This window comes from Scyliorhinus torazame, chromosome 5 (genome assembly GCF_047496885.1).
Source record: "Scyliorhinus torazame isolate Kashiwa2021f chromosome 5, sScyTor2.1, whole genome shotgun sequence".
Taxonomy (NCBI): domain Eukaryota; kingdom Metazoa; phylum Chordata; class Chondrichthyes; order Carcharhiniformes; family Scyliorhinidae; genus Scyliorhinus; species Scyliorhinus torazame.
This window is the reverse complement of record NC_092711.1, coordinates 96,818,058-96,835,650: the sequence shown is the minus strand read 5'-3', so window position 1 is coordinate 96,835,650 and position 17,593 is coordinate 96,818,058. Positions and strand designations below refer to the sequence as shown.

Genomic DNA, 17,593 nt, shown 5'->3' with positions numbered 1-17,593 from the left:
TACTGCAGTAAATACGGAGGCATGGGATTCAGGGTGATTTAGCAGTTTGGATCAGAAATTGGCTAGCTGGAAGAAGACAAAGGGTGGTGGTTGATGGGAAATGTTCAGACTGGAGTCCAGTTACTAGTGGTGTACCACAAGGATCTGTTTTTGGGGCCACTGCTGTTTGTCATTTTTATAAATGACCTGGAGGAGGGCGTAGAAGGATGGGTGAGTAAATTTGCAGATGACACTAAAGTTGGTGGAGTTGTGGACAGTGCGGAAGGATGTTACAAGTTACAGAGGGACATAGATAAGCTGCAGCGCTGGGCTGAGAGGTGGAAAATGGAGTTTAATGCAGAAAAGTGTGAGGTGATTCATTTTGGAAGGAATAACAGGAAGACGGAGTACTGGGCTAATGGTAAGATTCTTGGCAGTGTGGATGAGCAGAGACATCTCGGTGTCCATGTACATAGATCCCTGAAAGTTGCCACCCAGGTTGAGAGGGTTGTTAAGAAGGCGTATGGTGTGTTAGCTTTTATTGGTAGAGGGATTGAGTTTCGGAGCCATGGGGTCATGTTGCAGCTGTACAAAACTCTGGTGCGGCCACATTTGGAGTATTGCGTGCAATTCTGGTTGCCGCATTATAGGAAGGATGTAGAAGCATTGGAAAGGGTGCAGAGGAGATCTACCAGAAAGTTGCCTGGTATGGAGGGAAGATCTTACGAGGAAAGGCTGAGGGCCTTGAGGCTGTTTTCGTTAAAGAGAAGAAGGTTAAGAGGTGACTTAATTGAGGCATACAAGATGATCAGAGGATTGGATAGGGTGGACAGTGAGAGCCTTTTTCCTCGGACGGTGATGTCTAGCATGACGGGACATACCTTTAAATTGAGGGGAGATAGATGTAGGACAGATGTCAGAGGTAGGATCTTTACTCAGAGAGTAGTAAGGGCGTGGAATGTCCTGCCTGCAACAGTAGTGGTCTCGCCAACACGAAGGACAGTCAAATGGTCATTGGATAGACATATGGACGATTATAGAATAGTGTAGATGGGCTTTAGAGTGGTTGCACATGGAGGCGCAACATCGAGGGCCGAAGGGCCTGTACTGCGCTGTAATGTTCTATGTTCCCTGAGTGAGAGTGTTCCAGTGAACTGACTGTGGAGAGAGCTTTACCCAGTTACACAGGCTCACGTCATTCACTGCAGGGAGAAATTAAATGGCTGTTTGTGTGTGGACAAAGCTTCAACCGGGAGAAACATGCGGACACCCTCACCATGGAGAAACTGTGGAAATGTACGGACTGTCGAAAAGGATTCAGTTACCCATCACAATTGGAGGTTCATCGTCACAGTCACACTGGGGAGAGACCGTTCACCTGCTCCATTTGTGGGAAGGGATTCACCCATTCATACAACCTTCTGACACACCAGCGAGTTCACACTGAGGAGAGGCCATTCACCTGCCATGTGTGTGGGAAGGGATTCACTCGGTCATCCCACATTGTGACTCACCAACTTGTTCACACTGATAAAAGACCGTTTACATGTCCTGACTGTGAGAAGAGTTTTAAATGTAAAAAGGATCTGCTGACACATCAACGTATTCACACTGGGGAAGAGACCGTTCTCCTGCTCCCTGTGTGGGAAAGGATTCATTCAGTCATCCCACCTGCAGACACATCAACGTGTTCACTCTGATCACAAACTTTTTAACTGTCCTGACTGAGAAGAGCTTTACAAACAAAAAGGATTTACAAACACACCAATATGCTCACACTGGGGACTGACCGTTCACCTGCTCTGAGGGAATGGATTCAGCCGTCCAAGTGCCCTACTGAACTACCAGAGAATTCACACTGGGAGAGGCCATTCACCTGCTCTGACTGTGGGAAAGGATTCATTAATTCATCCAAACTTCTGATACACCAGCAACTTCATACAGGGGATAGACTGATCACCTGTTCTGAATGTGGGAAGGGATTCACACGTTCATACAACCTTCTGACACATCAGCAGGTTCACAGTGAGGAGAGGCTGTTCACTTGCTCAGTGTGTGGGAAGGGATTCACTCGTTCATACAACCTATTGAATCACCAGCAAGTTCATACTGGGGAGAGGTCGTTCACCTGCTCTGTGTGTGGGTAGGGATTCAGTCAGTCATCCAACCTGCTGACATGCCAGAGTTCAAACTGGGGAGAGGCCGTTTATGTGCTCCATACGTGGGAAGGAATTTTCTCATTTATCTTATCTTCTGAAACATCATCGAGTTCACACTGTGGAGAGGCCGTTCACCTGTAATGTCTGTGGAAAGGGATTTACTCAGTCATCCCACCTGCTAACACACAAGCGACTACAAGGTTTGGATTCTACTCTGATTGATGCTGCTAATTATGTCCAGGACTGAATCAGGTTCACTCTTGACAGTCTTAATCTGCTGATGAGATTTAATATTCTGAATAAATGTGAAATAAATAAGCTTGGTTTGAAATATTGCAGATTTTTGTCTTTCCCACCTGAGTGTTTAACAGCACCTGGCTGGAGCTCAGAAAGGACAATCTGGAGGAGGATCACACGGCAGGAACAGAACTTCAGCCTGGACACAGTCCTTCAGGGTCACACTGAGAGGGATAAAAGACACCTCTCTTCACTGACAGCAAAGTCCCGGTGTGGGTTAATCCTGAGGTGTGAGAGAAATGTGTCCCAGCCGCTCTCTTCATGGTTCAGAGCTCCTAGGCATGGAACAGAAGCTCCTTTACAACTGTGTTCAGAGTCAAGAAGAACAATGGTGAATGCTGGAAACGTGCTGTCAAATCAGAGATTGGTGTAAAACTGGGATGTTCCTGATTGAATGTAAAGCAGCTGGTTTAAGTTTCCAGAGTGAAAATGTGGTTATGTGACAGTCACAATGAATTAATTGAACAGAAACCTACTTAAAATAGATTGTTGAAGTCTGCGTTGAAATAACAGCTGGAGGACTTCACAGGAGCCTGGTAACTGCCGGGACAATTAGACAACAGTTTGATTCCCAGATAAAGAAGGATTGCCCAGCTAAATAATTCTACAGATTCTCTACCCTCTGAGAGAAGAAATGTCTCCTAATCTCTGTCCTAAATTTGAAATCCCTTACTCTGAGATTATGCCCTCTTGTCCTAGACTCTCCCACAAGAGGAAACAAGATGATTTTTCAGGCTGTGTAAATGGTTCCACAGACAGTTCACTGGATCACTCTCACTCGGGTGTGTGTGTGTCTCGGGGCTTTTCCAGTCACACTGATGTTTGAAATCACTTCCCACAGTCAGAACAGACAAGCACATTGACAGTTTGTGATATTTAGATCCTAATGAATTGAGTGACTTGTCAGATCTCGATGTTATATTTGGTATGAGTTGCCCAGCTGCCAATTGTGGGAGGAAACCTGAGCACCCGGAGAAAACCCACAGGGAGAATGTGCAGACTCCGCACAGACAGTGACCCAAGCTGGGAATAGAACCTGGGACCCTGGAGCTGTGAAGCAACAGTGCTATCCACTTTGCTACCATGCCGCCCATCCCACCCAGCTACAATGCACTGTTCTAACCAGACCCAAGAATAGATTCAAGATGTCACATTCGGCACAAGGATACTAGATATTATAGACTGTAAGATCCACAAACTCTGTCAAGATGGCTGCAACTTAACAGGTTATTATGGACATTAAACTGTGGGCAATATCCGATTCTGTGACCAATATTTAGTTTAACACGGACCTGAATAAGGAAACTTTGCAGCCACCTGTGAAGTTTAAATGTCTCGTTGTGTCAGGGTGAACCAGCATTTGAGGAAAATGAAATCTCTGGACTGTTGGATGTTGGACTGTTGGACAGGAGAATGAGCTCGAATTGGGACAGAGTGAGTGAGTGAGCATCGTAAACTGCGATTGTATCGGGGTGTTCTGGGTCTCAGAGTTGTAACCCTGCAGTTAATTGTCAGGGATGCAGTACAATAAACCCTGAACAAAGCAAATGTGTGTGTGAAGCAAGTGAAGCAGCAGGAAACAGCTGAAACAGCAGAGCTGAATGTCTGCCAGTGCAGCCACAAGACTGAACTTATTCCAGCTTCCAGGTCCACCTGAGAACCAACGTCCTGGCTATTCACCTACAAGAAGCTTCAGAGCCTCATGATAATTATTTATTTCTAAAAGCGCTTCACTCCAACTAAAGGACCTGCTCAACAAGAAGACAACAGGCCTGCAGCGATATAAAGATTGCAGTCTACATTCCATTTTCATCATTACAGCTTCAACTTGATTATCATAGAATATACAGTGCAGAAGGAGGCCATTCGGCCCATCGAGTCTGCACCAGCTCTTGGAAAGAGCACCCTACCCATGTTCAGCCCCTCCACCCTATCCCCATAACCCAGTAACCCCACCCAACACTAAGGGCAATTTTGGACACTAAGGGCAATTTATCATGACCAATCCACCTAACCCGCACATCTTTGGACTGTGGGAGCACCCGGAGGAAACCCACGCACACACAGGGAGGATGTGCAGACTCCGCACAGACAGTGATCCAAGCCGGAATCGAACCTGGGACCCTGGAGCTGTGAAGCAATTGTGCTATCCGCAATGCTACCGTGCTGCCCACTAATTAGTTGATCTGTAACTAATTTCTGTGTATGTGTCAGTGAGTGTGAAAGAGACGAGAGACTGAGATGTTCAAACATCCAGGGAAATAGTGTGATAATAAATAACCTTTCCTTTAAAAATCACCAGTAAGCCTGCTGCTGAAATGTATTTTAAATAAAGAAAAATCACACTGAGGGCAAGGAAATATCACACAAACATCCTGATAATGGACTGGAAAGGACCACGAAATGTAATCAAACGCTGTATAACCCCCTTCAGGTAGCTATACAGAGGCTGCAGCCTCTCACGCTGAATGTCTACGTAATTCAGAGATACCTCCAGGCTACAAACATCAGCTTCAGCCTGGGAGTGGGTGAAAAACTGTTGAACTGTAATCTTCGCCGGGCACTAGGACCCGCCTGGGAACAGAAACCTTCAGGTTCCGCCCATCAGCTGTTGCATCACCGAGACGCCAGCGCATGCGCTCTGCTTCCCCAAGATGGCGGCTGTGAACCAGGGCCTGGTCCCGGGAGAGAGCTGACCGGCGGTGATGTGACCTGAGGATCACCACACCTCAGGCAAGGGGCCAGGTTGGGAAGGCGGTGCCTTCAGGAATAACTGGGAAGGTGATGTTTGGTCAGTTGCTGCAGTCTGTGTAGTGAAGGTGCTGTCACAGTGGTGTGAGGTGAGGAAGTACAGGATTATCACCCAGCAATGATCAATTAAGGGGAATGTAAATCCAGCTCAGGCTGCTTTCAGATTGGAAAGGGAGCTAAGGTGTGTCCTCAGCTGGTGAATGTTGGGGCTTTGGCACTTTCTCTATAAAGTCCTTCTCATTCATTCCCTCTCTTTACAGCACAAATAGAGGCCCTTGGCCCATTCATAATAATCTTTATTATTGTCACAAGTAGGCTTACATTAACACTGCAATGAAGTTACTGTGAAAATCCCCTAGTCGCCACACTCCGGCGCGTGTTCGGGTACACAGAGTGAGAATTCAGAATGTTCAATGACCTAACAAGCTCAACGTTCGGGACTTGTGGTAGGAAACCGGAGCACCTGGAGGAAACCCATGCAGACACGGGGAGAACATGCAGACTCCGAAGCTGGGAATCAAACCCAGGTGTCTGGTGCTGTGAAGCAACAGTGCTAACCACTGTGCTACCATGCCGCCCATAAGATTATTAGATTAGTAGGTCTTGATGAATTGTGTCCCAGGATGCTGTGGGAGGCGAGGGAGAGATTGCAGCGGCTCTGACCCAAAGTTTCAACCACAAATTAGGCCTGCGTTCGGTAGAATTTAGAAGGTTACGGTGTGATCTGATTGAAGTATTTATGATATTAACAGGAAAAGACAGGGTAGATAAAGACAAACTATTTCCACTGGTTGGAGATTCTAAAAGTAGGGATCATTGTCGAAAAATTCGGGCTAGACCATTCAGTAGAGATGTTAGGAAGAACTTCTTCACACACAGGGTGGTAGAGGTTTGGAACTCTCTCCCACAAACAGCACGTGAAGCTCGATCAGTTGTTAAGATTAAATCTGAGGTAGAGTTTTGTTAAGCAAAGATATTCAGAGATATGGAGTTAGGTCACAGATAGGCCATGATCTCACTAAATGGCAGGACAGACTCGAGGGGCTGAATGGCCTACTCCTGTCCCTATGTGTATTTCTGTGATTCTGAAGTTCAGACAATAATACCATGACAGGGGCAGCACGGTGGCGCAGTGGGTTAGCCCTGCAGCCTCAAGGCGCTGAGGTCCCAGGTTCAATCCCGGCTCTGGGTCACTGTCCGTGTGGAGTTTGCACATTCTCCCCATGTTTGCGTGGGTTTCGCCCCCACAACCCAAAAATGTGCAGGCTAGGTGGATTGGCCACACTAAATTGCTCCTTGGAATAAAAATGAATTGGGTACACTAAATTTTTAAAAAAGAATACCATGACAGGGAAAGAGTCCGGATTAGAACCTGAGTTAGTCCGAGCTGCAAACCATCCCTCCAGATCCTTGCCCTTCATGGATTTAATGAAGGCCAAGGCAATAGTTGGATTACTGAAAGACTTGACGGAGTTGTTGGATACCATTTTTCGGGTCTCACGATAAAGCCTGACGTAATTCACTCCCCACAGGATTGAGCTGCCTTTGAACTTCATCGAAGCATGAATGCTTTGTTTGTGTTGCTGCCGAAAGTCCTGAATCCACCCTCCCTCCTGGGGCCAGACGCCACCTCACCGTACCACTCTCCAGGACCTTCTGGCGATCTTTCCAGTTGTGGAAGTGAATGATTACAGGCCTGGGATGAAAACTATCCCTCAGCCTCAGAGATACAATGCACCCTTTCTAATTTGAAAAACCCAGGCTTCACATCCAGCTTGAGAAAACATGGCTTCTGGTCCTCGAAGAATTGACGGGAGCCTTACCCTCCACACCTTCTGACAGGCCAACGACTCGGATGTTCTTTCTCCGACCCTCAGTTCTCCAAGTCCTCCAGGACCTCCGCCAGCCACTCGGCTTGTTTTCAAAGGATTGAATTCTTGCCTCCGTCAAGGAGGCATCTTGCTGAACGTTCAGGATTCCCTCCTCCGGATCATCGAGCCTCTTCATGGTGTTTTGCAGCTGGGCCTCATGAGCTCACAGATATTGAGTCAGCACACTCCGCCTCTGGTCAATAACACGGATAATATCAGCAGTCATCATTTTCGCCGCCTCCCAGAGAGCTCCGGAGAGCTCGGGGTCGAGAGACCTCCCGTGTGTCATGGCCGCCATGTTGAAAAGGGGGCTCCATTTCCGCTGAATCCACCTGCGCTGTTTTATTGGTGCATTTCTTCACTTTTTCTGGCATAATCCTACCAGACCGAACCCTGAAGTCTTCCAGGACATAACAAATATGAATTCAGGATTAGGTAGATGAGTGCCGGGCGATCAGGATAAGTGACAGATTATAGGTGAGTGGCACCAGAACCTGCAGAAAATCAGCTACTCCCATGCCAGTGTCACATGCCCCCCCTCTCCCCCCCGCCCCCCCCCCCCCCCCCCCGCAGGGTTATGGGGAACTGGCAGGAAAATGGAGAGAAAGCTGAGATGAGGAGGGATTTCTTTATTCGAGGATGTGGTGAAGCTTTGGAATTCTCTACCCCAGAGGATTCTGGAGCTTCAGTCATCAAGTATTTTCAAGATACAGATTGATAGGTTTCTAGATATTGAAGACGTCGGGGGATATGGGGGATAGTGTGGGAAAACGGTGCTGAGGTAGATTGACCAATGATCCCATTGAATGGTTCAGGTTCGATGGGCCGAATGCAGCTCATATTTGTTATGATCCCCTGGACAGGAAGCTGTAAGCTGGGATGTGTCAGTCAGCCTGAACCAGCACCTTCAGGAGAATTAGGAGGGTGAATATTAGATACAGCAGAGTGAGAATGGAGGGGAGAGTGTGTGGAATGGAGATTTACAGCTTTTGGAGAACAATAGAGGAAATAATATTTCATAGAAACTAGAATTGTCTGTTCTGAGTTTCTATCCTGTACTGACAGTGATGAATTTTGTAAATTGTTTTTACAGGATATTAGATGAGAAGGAATTACAGACAGAAATCTCAATCATCACGTCTCGATCTGACAGTCACTCCCTTCCTTGGATCCTGAATATCATCGGCCTTTCAATCTAGAAGGAAAAATGTTTCCCCGAACTGTCAGCAAAATATTTCAACCGTCAGTGTGACTGAAAACGCACCGAGACCCACACAACACACACCCGAGTGAGAGAGTTCCGGTGAACTGACTGTGGAAAGAGCTTTAACCAGTTACACAGCCTGAAAAACATCACAACATTCAGAGTGGGGAGAGACCATACCCGTGTTGTGGACAAGGCTTTGACTGATCATCCAACCTGGAGAGATGTGAGGAGACCCAAAACATGGAGAAACCGTGGAAATGTGAGGACTGTGGGAAGGGATTCAGAGCCCCATCTCAGCTGGAGATTCATCAACGCAGTCACACTGGGGAGAGGCCGTTCACCTGCTCAAAATGTGGGAAGGGATTTACTCAGTTCTCCAGCCTGCAGGCTCACCAGCGAGTTCACACTGGGGAGAGGCCATTCACCTGCTCCAAGTGTGGGAAGGGATTTACTCGGTTATCCACCCTGCAGACACATCAGCGAGTTCACACTGGAGAGAGGCCATTCACCTGCTCTCAATGTGGGAAGGGATTTACTCACGTATCCAACCTGCGGAAGCACCAGCGAGTTCACACTGGGCAGAGGCCGTTCACCTGCTCTCAGTGTGGGAAGGAATTTACTTGGTTATCCACCCTGCAGACACATCAGCAAGTTCACACTGGGGTGAGGTCATTCAACTGCTCCCAATGTGGGAAGGGATTTACTCCATTATCTGACCTGCGGAGACACCAGCGAGTTCACACTGGAGAGAGGCCGTTCACCTGCTCTCAATGTGGGAAAGGATTTACTGACGTATCCAACCTGCGGAGGCACCAGCGAGTTCACACTGGGCAGAGGCTCTTCACCTGCTCTCAGTGTGGGAAAGGATTTACTCGAGTATTCAACCTGCAGTCACACCAGCGAGTTCACACTGGAGAGAGGCCGTTCACCTGCTCTCAATGTGGGAAAGGATTTACTGACGTATCCAACCTGCGGAGGCACCAGCGAGTTCACACTGGGCAGAGGCCGTTCACCTGCTCTCAGTGTGGGAAAGGATTTACTCGAGTATTCAACCTGCAGAGACATCAGCGAGTTCACACTGGGGAGAGGCCGTTTACCTGCTCTCAATGTGGGAAAGGATTTACTGCCGTATCCAACCTGCGGAGACACCAGCGAGTTCACACTGGGGAGAGGCCGTCCACTTCTCAATGTGAGACGGGATTGCATGTTTCACCACACCTGTTGTGACACCAACAATTTCACAATCGATTACAGGGGTTAGATTCTGCTGTTATTGTTTCTGCTCTACACCCAGGACTGCATTTTGTTCATTCTGACAGGTGGTCAGTGGGGATGGTCGGAGGGTTTCTTTCTGCTGGACTGACCGGTCTCACCACTTTGCCTCCAGTGGGCTGATGCTCTTTGAGCCTTGTTGCTAATACCTGGCTTCAAATTGCACAAGGATCACAGAGTGAAAGGGTGTTTGGAAGCTTGAAGATATTTAGTTGCCATTTCTGTTTGGAACCCAGCAAAGCATGCCACGTTGTCATGGAGATGGGCCCTGGTGGTTACTCATTCATCCCAACTGCTGACACACCAGCAGATTCACAATGATGAGAGACCTTTTAAATGCAGGAAGTGCTTTAAATGTTCTCGGGATTAGGTGTCCCATCAAAGAGTTCACACTGACGCGAGACCGTTTAAATGCTGCCACGAGGTGACATCATCCAAAAGCACCGTGTTAGTTTTCACATGTACACAGACAACACTCAGCTCTACCTCACCCCTCTCCATTCCTCCACTGTTACTGAATGATCAAACTGCTTATCCCACATCCGGTACTGGATGAGCAGAAATTTCCTCCAATTAAAAATTGGGAAGACCAAAGCCATTGCCTTCAGTCACCATTAGAAATTCCGTTCCCGAACTCCCGAGTCCATCCCTCTCCCTGGGAACTGTCTGAGGCTGAACCACACTCTGCACAATCTCCGTGTCAGATTTGACCCCAAGGTGAGATTCTGACCCCATATCCACACCATCACTAATACCAGATATTTCAGTCTCCATAATGTCACCTGTCCACTCCCACACCAGCTGCTGCTGAAACCTCATCCATGCCCCTGTTACCTTTAGACTTGATTCCAACACATTCCTGTCCAGCCTCTCTCATTCACCCCACATGGAAATGGGAGATCATCCAAAACTCTGCTCACTGTGTGTTTTCTCACACCAAGTCCTGTTCACCATCACCCCTGTGCTCACTGACCTACACTGGCTCTGACTGAGCAATGCCTCCATTATAAAATTTGCATTCATGTTGTCAAATCCCTCCTTGGCCATGAACATCATCAGCCTTTAACCATGGAAGCAAAGAGCCCTATTCAATGTGTGGAGAAACAGTTCACGTGTTCTGAATGTAGATGATGTTTTAGCCGATTATCTGACCTTTCGAACAATATGTAGTCACACTGGGGAGAAATCTTGGAAATCTGGGGATTGTGGAATGGATTTAATCAGACCTGGAGATTCATCGACCTGTTCACACTGAGGAGTGACCATTAATGTTCTCCATGTGTGGGAAGGGATTCACTCAGTTCACCAGCCTCATTTCTTCATGGTCAATCTGTACTGGACTGTTACCAAGTGCAATGTATCTTTCCTGAGGTTTGGGGCCCAGTACGGAACACAGTTCATGCAGCAAGTGAGGAAAAGACAGCAGGAATTTCTCTAATCTGTGATTTACAAGGACACATTCTCTGGTTCCCAGCAGTTACGTTTCTTTAGTTATTTCCTCATTCTCCCTAAACTACCCTGCCTGTTAATTCTATTATTTCTGATAATTCCATTACTGTAGCTATAAACATCACACATTAGAATTTAATCTGTTCCATTATTCACTCTGGTTTAGGTTTATGGTGAGGTTAATAACAGACAACTCTGTCCTCGGGCCCACCCGCCCCCCCCCCCGCCCGCCGGCCGCCCCCCCCGCCCCACCCGATCCGATTCGAGTTTCCAATGAGTCGATTCTGTGGAATGGAATGTCTGATCAGCGTTTCCACGGTGACCTGTCTGCAGTGAAGAGCCTGCTTGAGTTTCTAATTCAGATTAAACTTCTCTGTCCCATAACACACATTATATCAGACTTTGGATGTCAATGTATTTCAGCCATGTTATGTTAATGTCTCCAAAACCCTAAAAGGAGTTTCAGATACACAAACTTTCAAGTGTGGCAGGACAAGTTGATAAAGTGTTTTAAATTCACAATGGATCCAAAGTTTTATAATTCTGGGTGTGGAGTACAAAACGGACAGAGGTCATGTAAATCTGTACAAATCATTGGTGAGGCTGCAGTTGGAATATTAGATCAGGTTTTGGGGATCTTACACCAGGAAGAATGTCAAGGCCATGGAGAGGTGTAGAAGAGATTCACTGAGATGATCCCAGGGAAGAGAGGCTTTAGTTACCAGGAGAGATTAGAGAAACGGGCTCTTTTCATTCGAAGAGAGGCTGACTGGAGATCTAAGGGAGGGGGTTCGATTCCGGCCTTGGGTGACTGTGTGGAGTTTGCACTTCCTCCACGTGTCTAAGTGGGTTCCTTCCGGGTTCCGGGTGTTCCGGTTTTCTCCCACAGTCCAAAGACGTCCAGGTTAGGTGGATTGGCCATTCTAAAAGATTTCCCCTGAGTGTCCAAACGTTAGATCGGGTTACGGGGATAGGGTGGAGGAGTGGTCCTGAGTGGGGTGCCGTTTTGGAGGGTCTGTGCAGACTCGATGGGCCGAATGGCCTCCTTCTGCACTGTAGGAATTCTATGGTTCTAATTCTATTCTACGAATCTTTATAAAGCTCTGGTCACCACTCTTCAGGAAGCAACGGAGGTTGAGGGGAGATTTGATTCAGGGACACAGGATTATGCCAGGTTTCGATCAGGTGGACAAAGAAACTCTGTTTCCATTCACTGATCGTACAAGCAGTCGAGACACAGATTTAAAGTTTTGGGTAAAACCTGGATTGGACGATATAAGATCCTGAGGGGTTTTGACAGGGTGGATGTGGAGAGGATGTTGCCTCTTGTGGGAGAATCTGGAACAAGGGGGTCACTGTTGCAAAATAAGGGGTCACCCATTTCAGATGGGTGACAGTGCAGAGACTGCACGTTCTCCCCGTGTCTGTTTGGGTTTCCTCCGGGTGGTCCGGTTTCCTCACACAGTTCAAAGACGTGCAGGTTAGGTGGATCGGCCATGCTAAATTGCTCCTTCATCTCCAAGGATGTGCACGTTGGGTGGGGTGGACCTGAGTGGGGTGTTCTTTCACAGTGTTGAGTCCGCTCCAGTCACAGCCGGACTCTGCGCATGTGTGAAGTTGTGTAATGTGGATCGCGCACATTCAAGTGTGGCAGGACAAGTTGATAAAGTGTTTAAAATGCGCACATGAATAATGTGTCAGAGAAAGACTGGATTTCAGCTCGGTGACACGAGACTAGACTAAAGTTTACTTCATAGGATTGTTGAGCTAATGTCTCCATATTATAAGATGGATCGAGAAGGCCCGGAGAAGAAGCAGGAGAGTATGCCAGAATGATGTCTGAATGGGCAGGTTACACCCAGCAAGAAATGCTGAGGCCTAATGAGCCAATCTAATCGGGATTTGATGAGAAACCTCTGCAGTGCATGTTGGGTGATTAATCCGCCATTGAAATCTATATTGGGATATAAATCATGCTTTGCGAACCGATTGTGACTGGTAATATTGGGCCAACGTAACAAATATATGAAGTCAATTAATACAGCACCTAAATAGTACGGGCCCTCCACCACAGTTCTGTCCTGGGTGTGATTGACAACAGTGACGACAGTGAGATGTGAACTCATTGTGGTCTCAACAGGTTAGGGTGAACAAGTGATTTTTGTCCCCATAGACCGAACTGTTCAAACCTGTTGGAGTTTAACCTGGTGTCGTAAGATTTCTTACTGTGCTCACCCCAGTCCAACGCCGGCATCGCCACATCATTACTGCTTAACAGTTGACTTTTTCACTCTTAACCTGTCCGTGATGACATTAAGAATAATGTGTCAGAGAAAGACTGGATTTCAGTTCGGTGACACGAGACTAGACTAAAGTTTACTTCATAGGATTGTTGAGCTAATGTCTCCATATTATAAGATGGATCGAGAAGGCCCGGAGAAGAAGCAGGAGAGTATGCCAGAATGATGTCTGAATGGGCAGGTTACACCCAGCAAGAAATGCTGAGGCCTAATGAGCCAATCTAATCGGGATTTGATGAGAAACCTCTTCAGCCTGAGTGGTGAGAAGGTGGAACTCTGAGCCTGGCCAAACTGGCCATTAACAGGTTTAGGCTGGGGGGGGTGTCGCCGCTCTTCCACGGCTATGTTCACAGCCGGGTGTCCCTGGAGAGAGCACGTGGTGTCTGCCGGCACGGCTGAGAATTTCCATGATCGGTGGGCACCGCGGGGGTTGCAGCTCTTCATTTCCCCCAGAACCACAGCATGATTTGAAGTTTGTAACTATCCTTCGGGGGGTTTAGATTTTTGTTGTCCCTTTAAAGGGCTTCTCCAACTCACTTAATTCAATTGTATGATTTGTTACTTTGACCCATAGTCTGTTGCTCCAAAGAGTAAAAAGGGGAAATGTATTATGTATTGTTGACATTGTGTTGCATAAATACTGATACAGACCAATTGCTCTGACCAGCCTGGCCCTGTGCTGTAGACTCAATGGAACAGAGACAAATGTATTTATTTGAGATCTGCCTGTAGTGGTAGAAGCAGAGTCTACCAAATAAATTCAGGCCAGAACTAAGGGCCATGATGTTATGATCTCACATAAAGAGTGTGGAGCAGTCGCAGCATCTGGGTTACAATGAACATTCATCTTCTGAAAGCCCTTATGTGGCCTGTGACAATGTGCGGCTGTGAAAGCTTGAGTATAAGAATTGGCAAGTCATGTTGCAGCTTTACAGAACCTTAGTTAGGCCACACTTGGAGTATAGTGTTCAATTCTGGTCGCCACACTACCAGAAGGATGTGGAGGCTTTAGAGAGGGTGCAGAAGAGATTTACCAGAATGTTGCCTGGTATGGAGGGCATTAGCTATGAGAGGATGAATAAACTCAGTTTGTTTTCATTGGAACGACAGAGGTTGAGGGGTGACCTGATAGAGGTCTACAAAATTATGAGGGGTATAGACAGAGTGGATAGTTAGAGGCTTTTTCCCAGGGTAGAGGGGTCAATTACTAGGGGGCATAGGTTTAAGGTGCGAGCGGCAAGGTTTAGAGGAGATGTACGAGGCAAGTTTTTTTACACAGAGGGTAGTGGGTGCCTGAAACTTGCTGCCGGAGGAGGTGGTGGAAACAGGGACGATAGTGACATTTAAGGGGCATCTTGACAAATATATGAATAGGATGGGAATAGAAGGATATGGACCCAGGAAGTGTAGAAGATTGTAGTTTAGTCGGGCAGCATGGTCGGCACGGGCTTGGAGGGCCGAAGGGCCTGTTCCTGTGCTGTACATTTCTTTGTTCTTTGTTCTTTGACATCATCATAATCACAGCCCTTGAAATCGTTCCTGATAAAATTACCAACTATTCTGAAATCTCCATTAGGTATAACTCCCTCACTGAAAGCATACTTCTCTGGCAAAAAAAAAACCGCACACAGCTTTTGCACAGCAGAAAGGAAATCACTCATCCTGCACTCCAAACTCTGAATGATTTGGGATGTTGCTGATAAGAGTCCAGGACAAATTGTTATTTGTAAGGTGAAGGTACATCAGCAGCTGGAGTTAGTGAAGGGGGTAATGGTAATAACCAGACAGACTGACCCAAAAGATAAAACACAATCATTGGCATCGGTATGACAGACTCCAGTTAGACCTGATTTTAAAACTTTTCAGGACCCTGACCCTGATGTGATGGTGCAGAGGTGGGACACCATCGCAAAGACATTTCCTCGTCCCTCACAGCAAGTAATTATCATAGAATTTACAGTGCAGAAGGAGGCCACCCGGCCCATCGAGTCTGCACCAGCTCTTGGAAAGAGCACCCTACCCAAGGTCAACACCTCCACCCTATCCCCATAACCCCACCCAACACTAAGGGCAAATTTGGACACTAAGAGCAATTTATCACGGCCAATCCACCTAACCTGCACATCTTTGGACTGTGGGAGGAAACCGGAGGACCCAGAGGAAACGCACTCACACACGGGGAGGACGTGCAGAATCCGCACAGACAGTGACCCAAGCCGGAATCGAACCTGGGACCCTGGAGCTGTGAAGCAATTGTGCTATCCACAATGCTACCATGCTGCCCTCTTAGTAAGGTCTCACCCATCCTACATGATGAGGTTTTCTATCACAAAGTGGCTCTAATTTGACATGCATTACATCTTGATGTCTTGCAAAAGAATTAATTTTGTTTAGGGATCAGATTGGGGGAGTGTTGCTCTTTCATGTCCTCCATATATTCATAATAACTACTGGTGGCTGAGGAAACCCCAGGATGTTCGTCAACACCTGAACCTGTGTCCAAACTAATCTGGCTGAGCGAAAGGAAGACTAATTGGGAAGTTCCACATGATGATCTGGATAAATTGGGAGGAACAAGTCATTTATTGGCTATTCACAAATGAGTGAAGGAAGCACAGTATCTGTGTTACCATGGGGATAAATGTGTCAGGTACAAAATGAAAAGAAAAATGTCCGATAACTAGATTGTGAATAAATACTGTGCTTGATTTTTTTCCAACAGGGACGAGATGTAGATGGTCACCGTGCTTGTGGACTGTGGCCAGGCTGAAATTCGGTTCTTGATCCCCACCCCCTGCCCCACCCACTCCAGCCAGGTGATATTAACATTTAATTGGGAAAGCCAAAGAGTATCAGGGGAAGGTGCTAGTCCAGAGCTTTCTCTATGATAGTTCTCTCAATGCTTGAATTATGATGAAACTGTTATTACCTATCCCTGGGTCGCCTCTCGTTAGTTGGAAGAAGTCAGGCGCCCAGAACTGTATACAATATTCCAGCTAAGGTCCAACAAGTGTCTTGTGCACGTTCAACACAACCAGCTTGTTCCTGTAGTCCATGGCTGTGGAAGGGAAATTAATGAGTTGCCAACTTAGAAGCATGCTGAGAAATGCTTGACTATCGTTCAACACTGCTTTTGAACGAAAATAAGTAAGTCAGGTAACATAAACGAAATACTGCTTAATATTCTGGTCTCGGCCTTATTATGACAACACAGTGTCCTCCGAAAGATAACAAAATGTGTACTCGAGTTTTTAAGCCAAGGGCAAGAACATACGTACTACGCATTTCATCTTACATACTTTCCAAGGTCTATTTAATATAAACATGGCTGTTTACTTCAAGCTGTTATTTCAGACTATAAAAATATGCTTTCTTGGGTCGAATCTCAGAGTGCAGTGCCCTGGCTTTGCAGCCAGAACACTCTCACTCTGCAAATATATTTGTGTAAATAAATTTCCTTAAATCGAACCTCAAGGAATTTGTCTTTATTATAATTTCCACGACAATGGCCTTATAAATCAATCTCAGAATATTATATGCTTTAACTGCTCTCTTCATCTATCATGTCACATTTAATGACTTCTGCACATATACACCCAGGTCCCACTGCTTCTGCATCCCCTTAAGAATTTTATCCATTATTTTATATTGTCTCTCTATGTTCTTCCTTCCAAAATGTATCACCTCACACTTCTCCACATTGAATTCAATCTGTCGACCATCTGCTCAGTCCGCCAGCCTGTCTTTGTCCAATTTGAAGCTCTACACTGTACTCTTCACAGTTCGTAATCCTTCCAAGTTTTGTGTCATCTGCAAATATTTTAATTGTCCGCTGCAGACCATCAATCTAGATCATTAATATACACCAGGAAAAGAAAGAGTCCAAATACAGGCCACTGTGGAACACCACTACAAACATTCCTCCAGCCTGAAAAATATCCATTGACTGTTACTCTCTGCTTCCTAGTATTCAACCACTTTTGTATCTATATTGCTACTGGCCCTTTCATTCTACGCACTATAATTTTTCTCACAAGCCTGTTGTGTTGCATTATATTAAATGCCTACTGAAAGTCCATGTACATGATATCAACAGAATTCCCTCATCAATCCTTTCGGTTACCTCCACAAAAAACTCCAGCAAATTAATTAAACATAATTTTCTCTTTAGAAATCCATGCTGGTCGTCCACATAAGCACTCATTTTTCATGTGGCGATTAATTCTATCTGGAATAATTGATTCATGAAGCATACCGAACAACTGGTGTTAAACTAACTGGTCTATATGCTGGAGCTATCATGACAAC

At 46.3% G+C, this 17,593-nt stretch overlaps 1 protein-coding gene across 4 annotated transcripts in view; it reads left to right on the top strand.

Annotated features, from left to right (window-relative positions):
• Positions 1–11,124, top strand: part of LOC140419077 (uncharacterized) — a 46,345-nt gene extending 35,221 nt beyond the window's left edge. The window contains exons 1-2 of one of the 4 annotated variants that reach the window (XM_072502821.1): positions 5,053–5,275; positions 8,151–11,124. In XM_072502821.1, coding sequence (XP_072358922.1) covers positions 8,505–9,491 — 987 coding nt within the window. In that variant the 5' untranslated portion in view covers positions 5,053–5,275; positions 8,151–8,504 and the 3' untranslated portion in view covers positions 9,492–11,124. Of the gene's footprint in view, positions 1–5,052; positions 5,276–7,329; positions 7,535–8,150 lie in introns of those variants that run through there. The other 3 variants (XM_072502823.1, XM_072502822.1, XM_072502824.1) reach the window with 3 other exon arrangements.
• Positions 11,125–17,593: the final 6,469 nt, after the last annotated feature.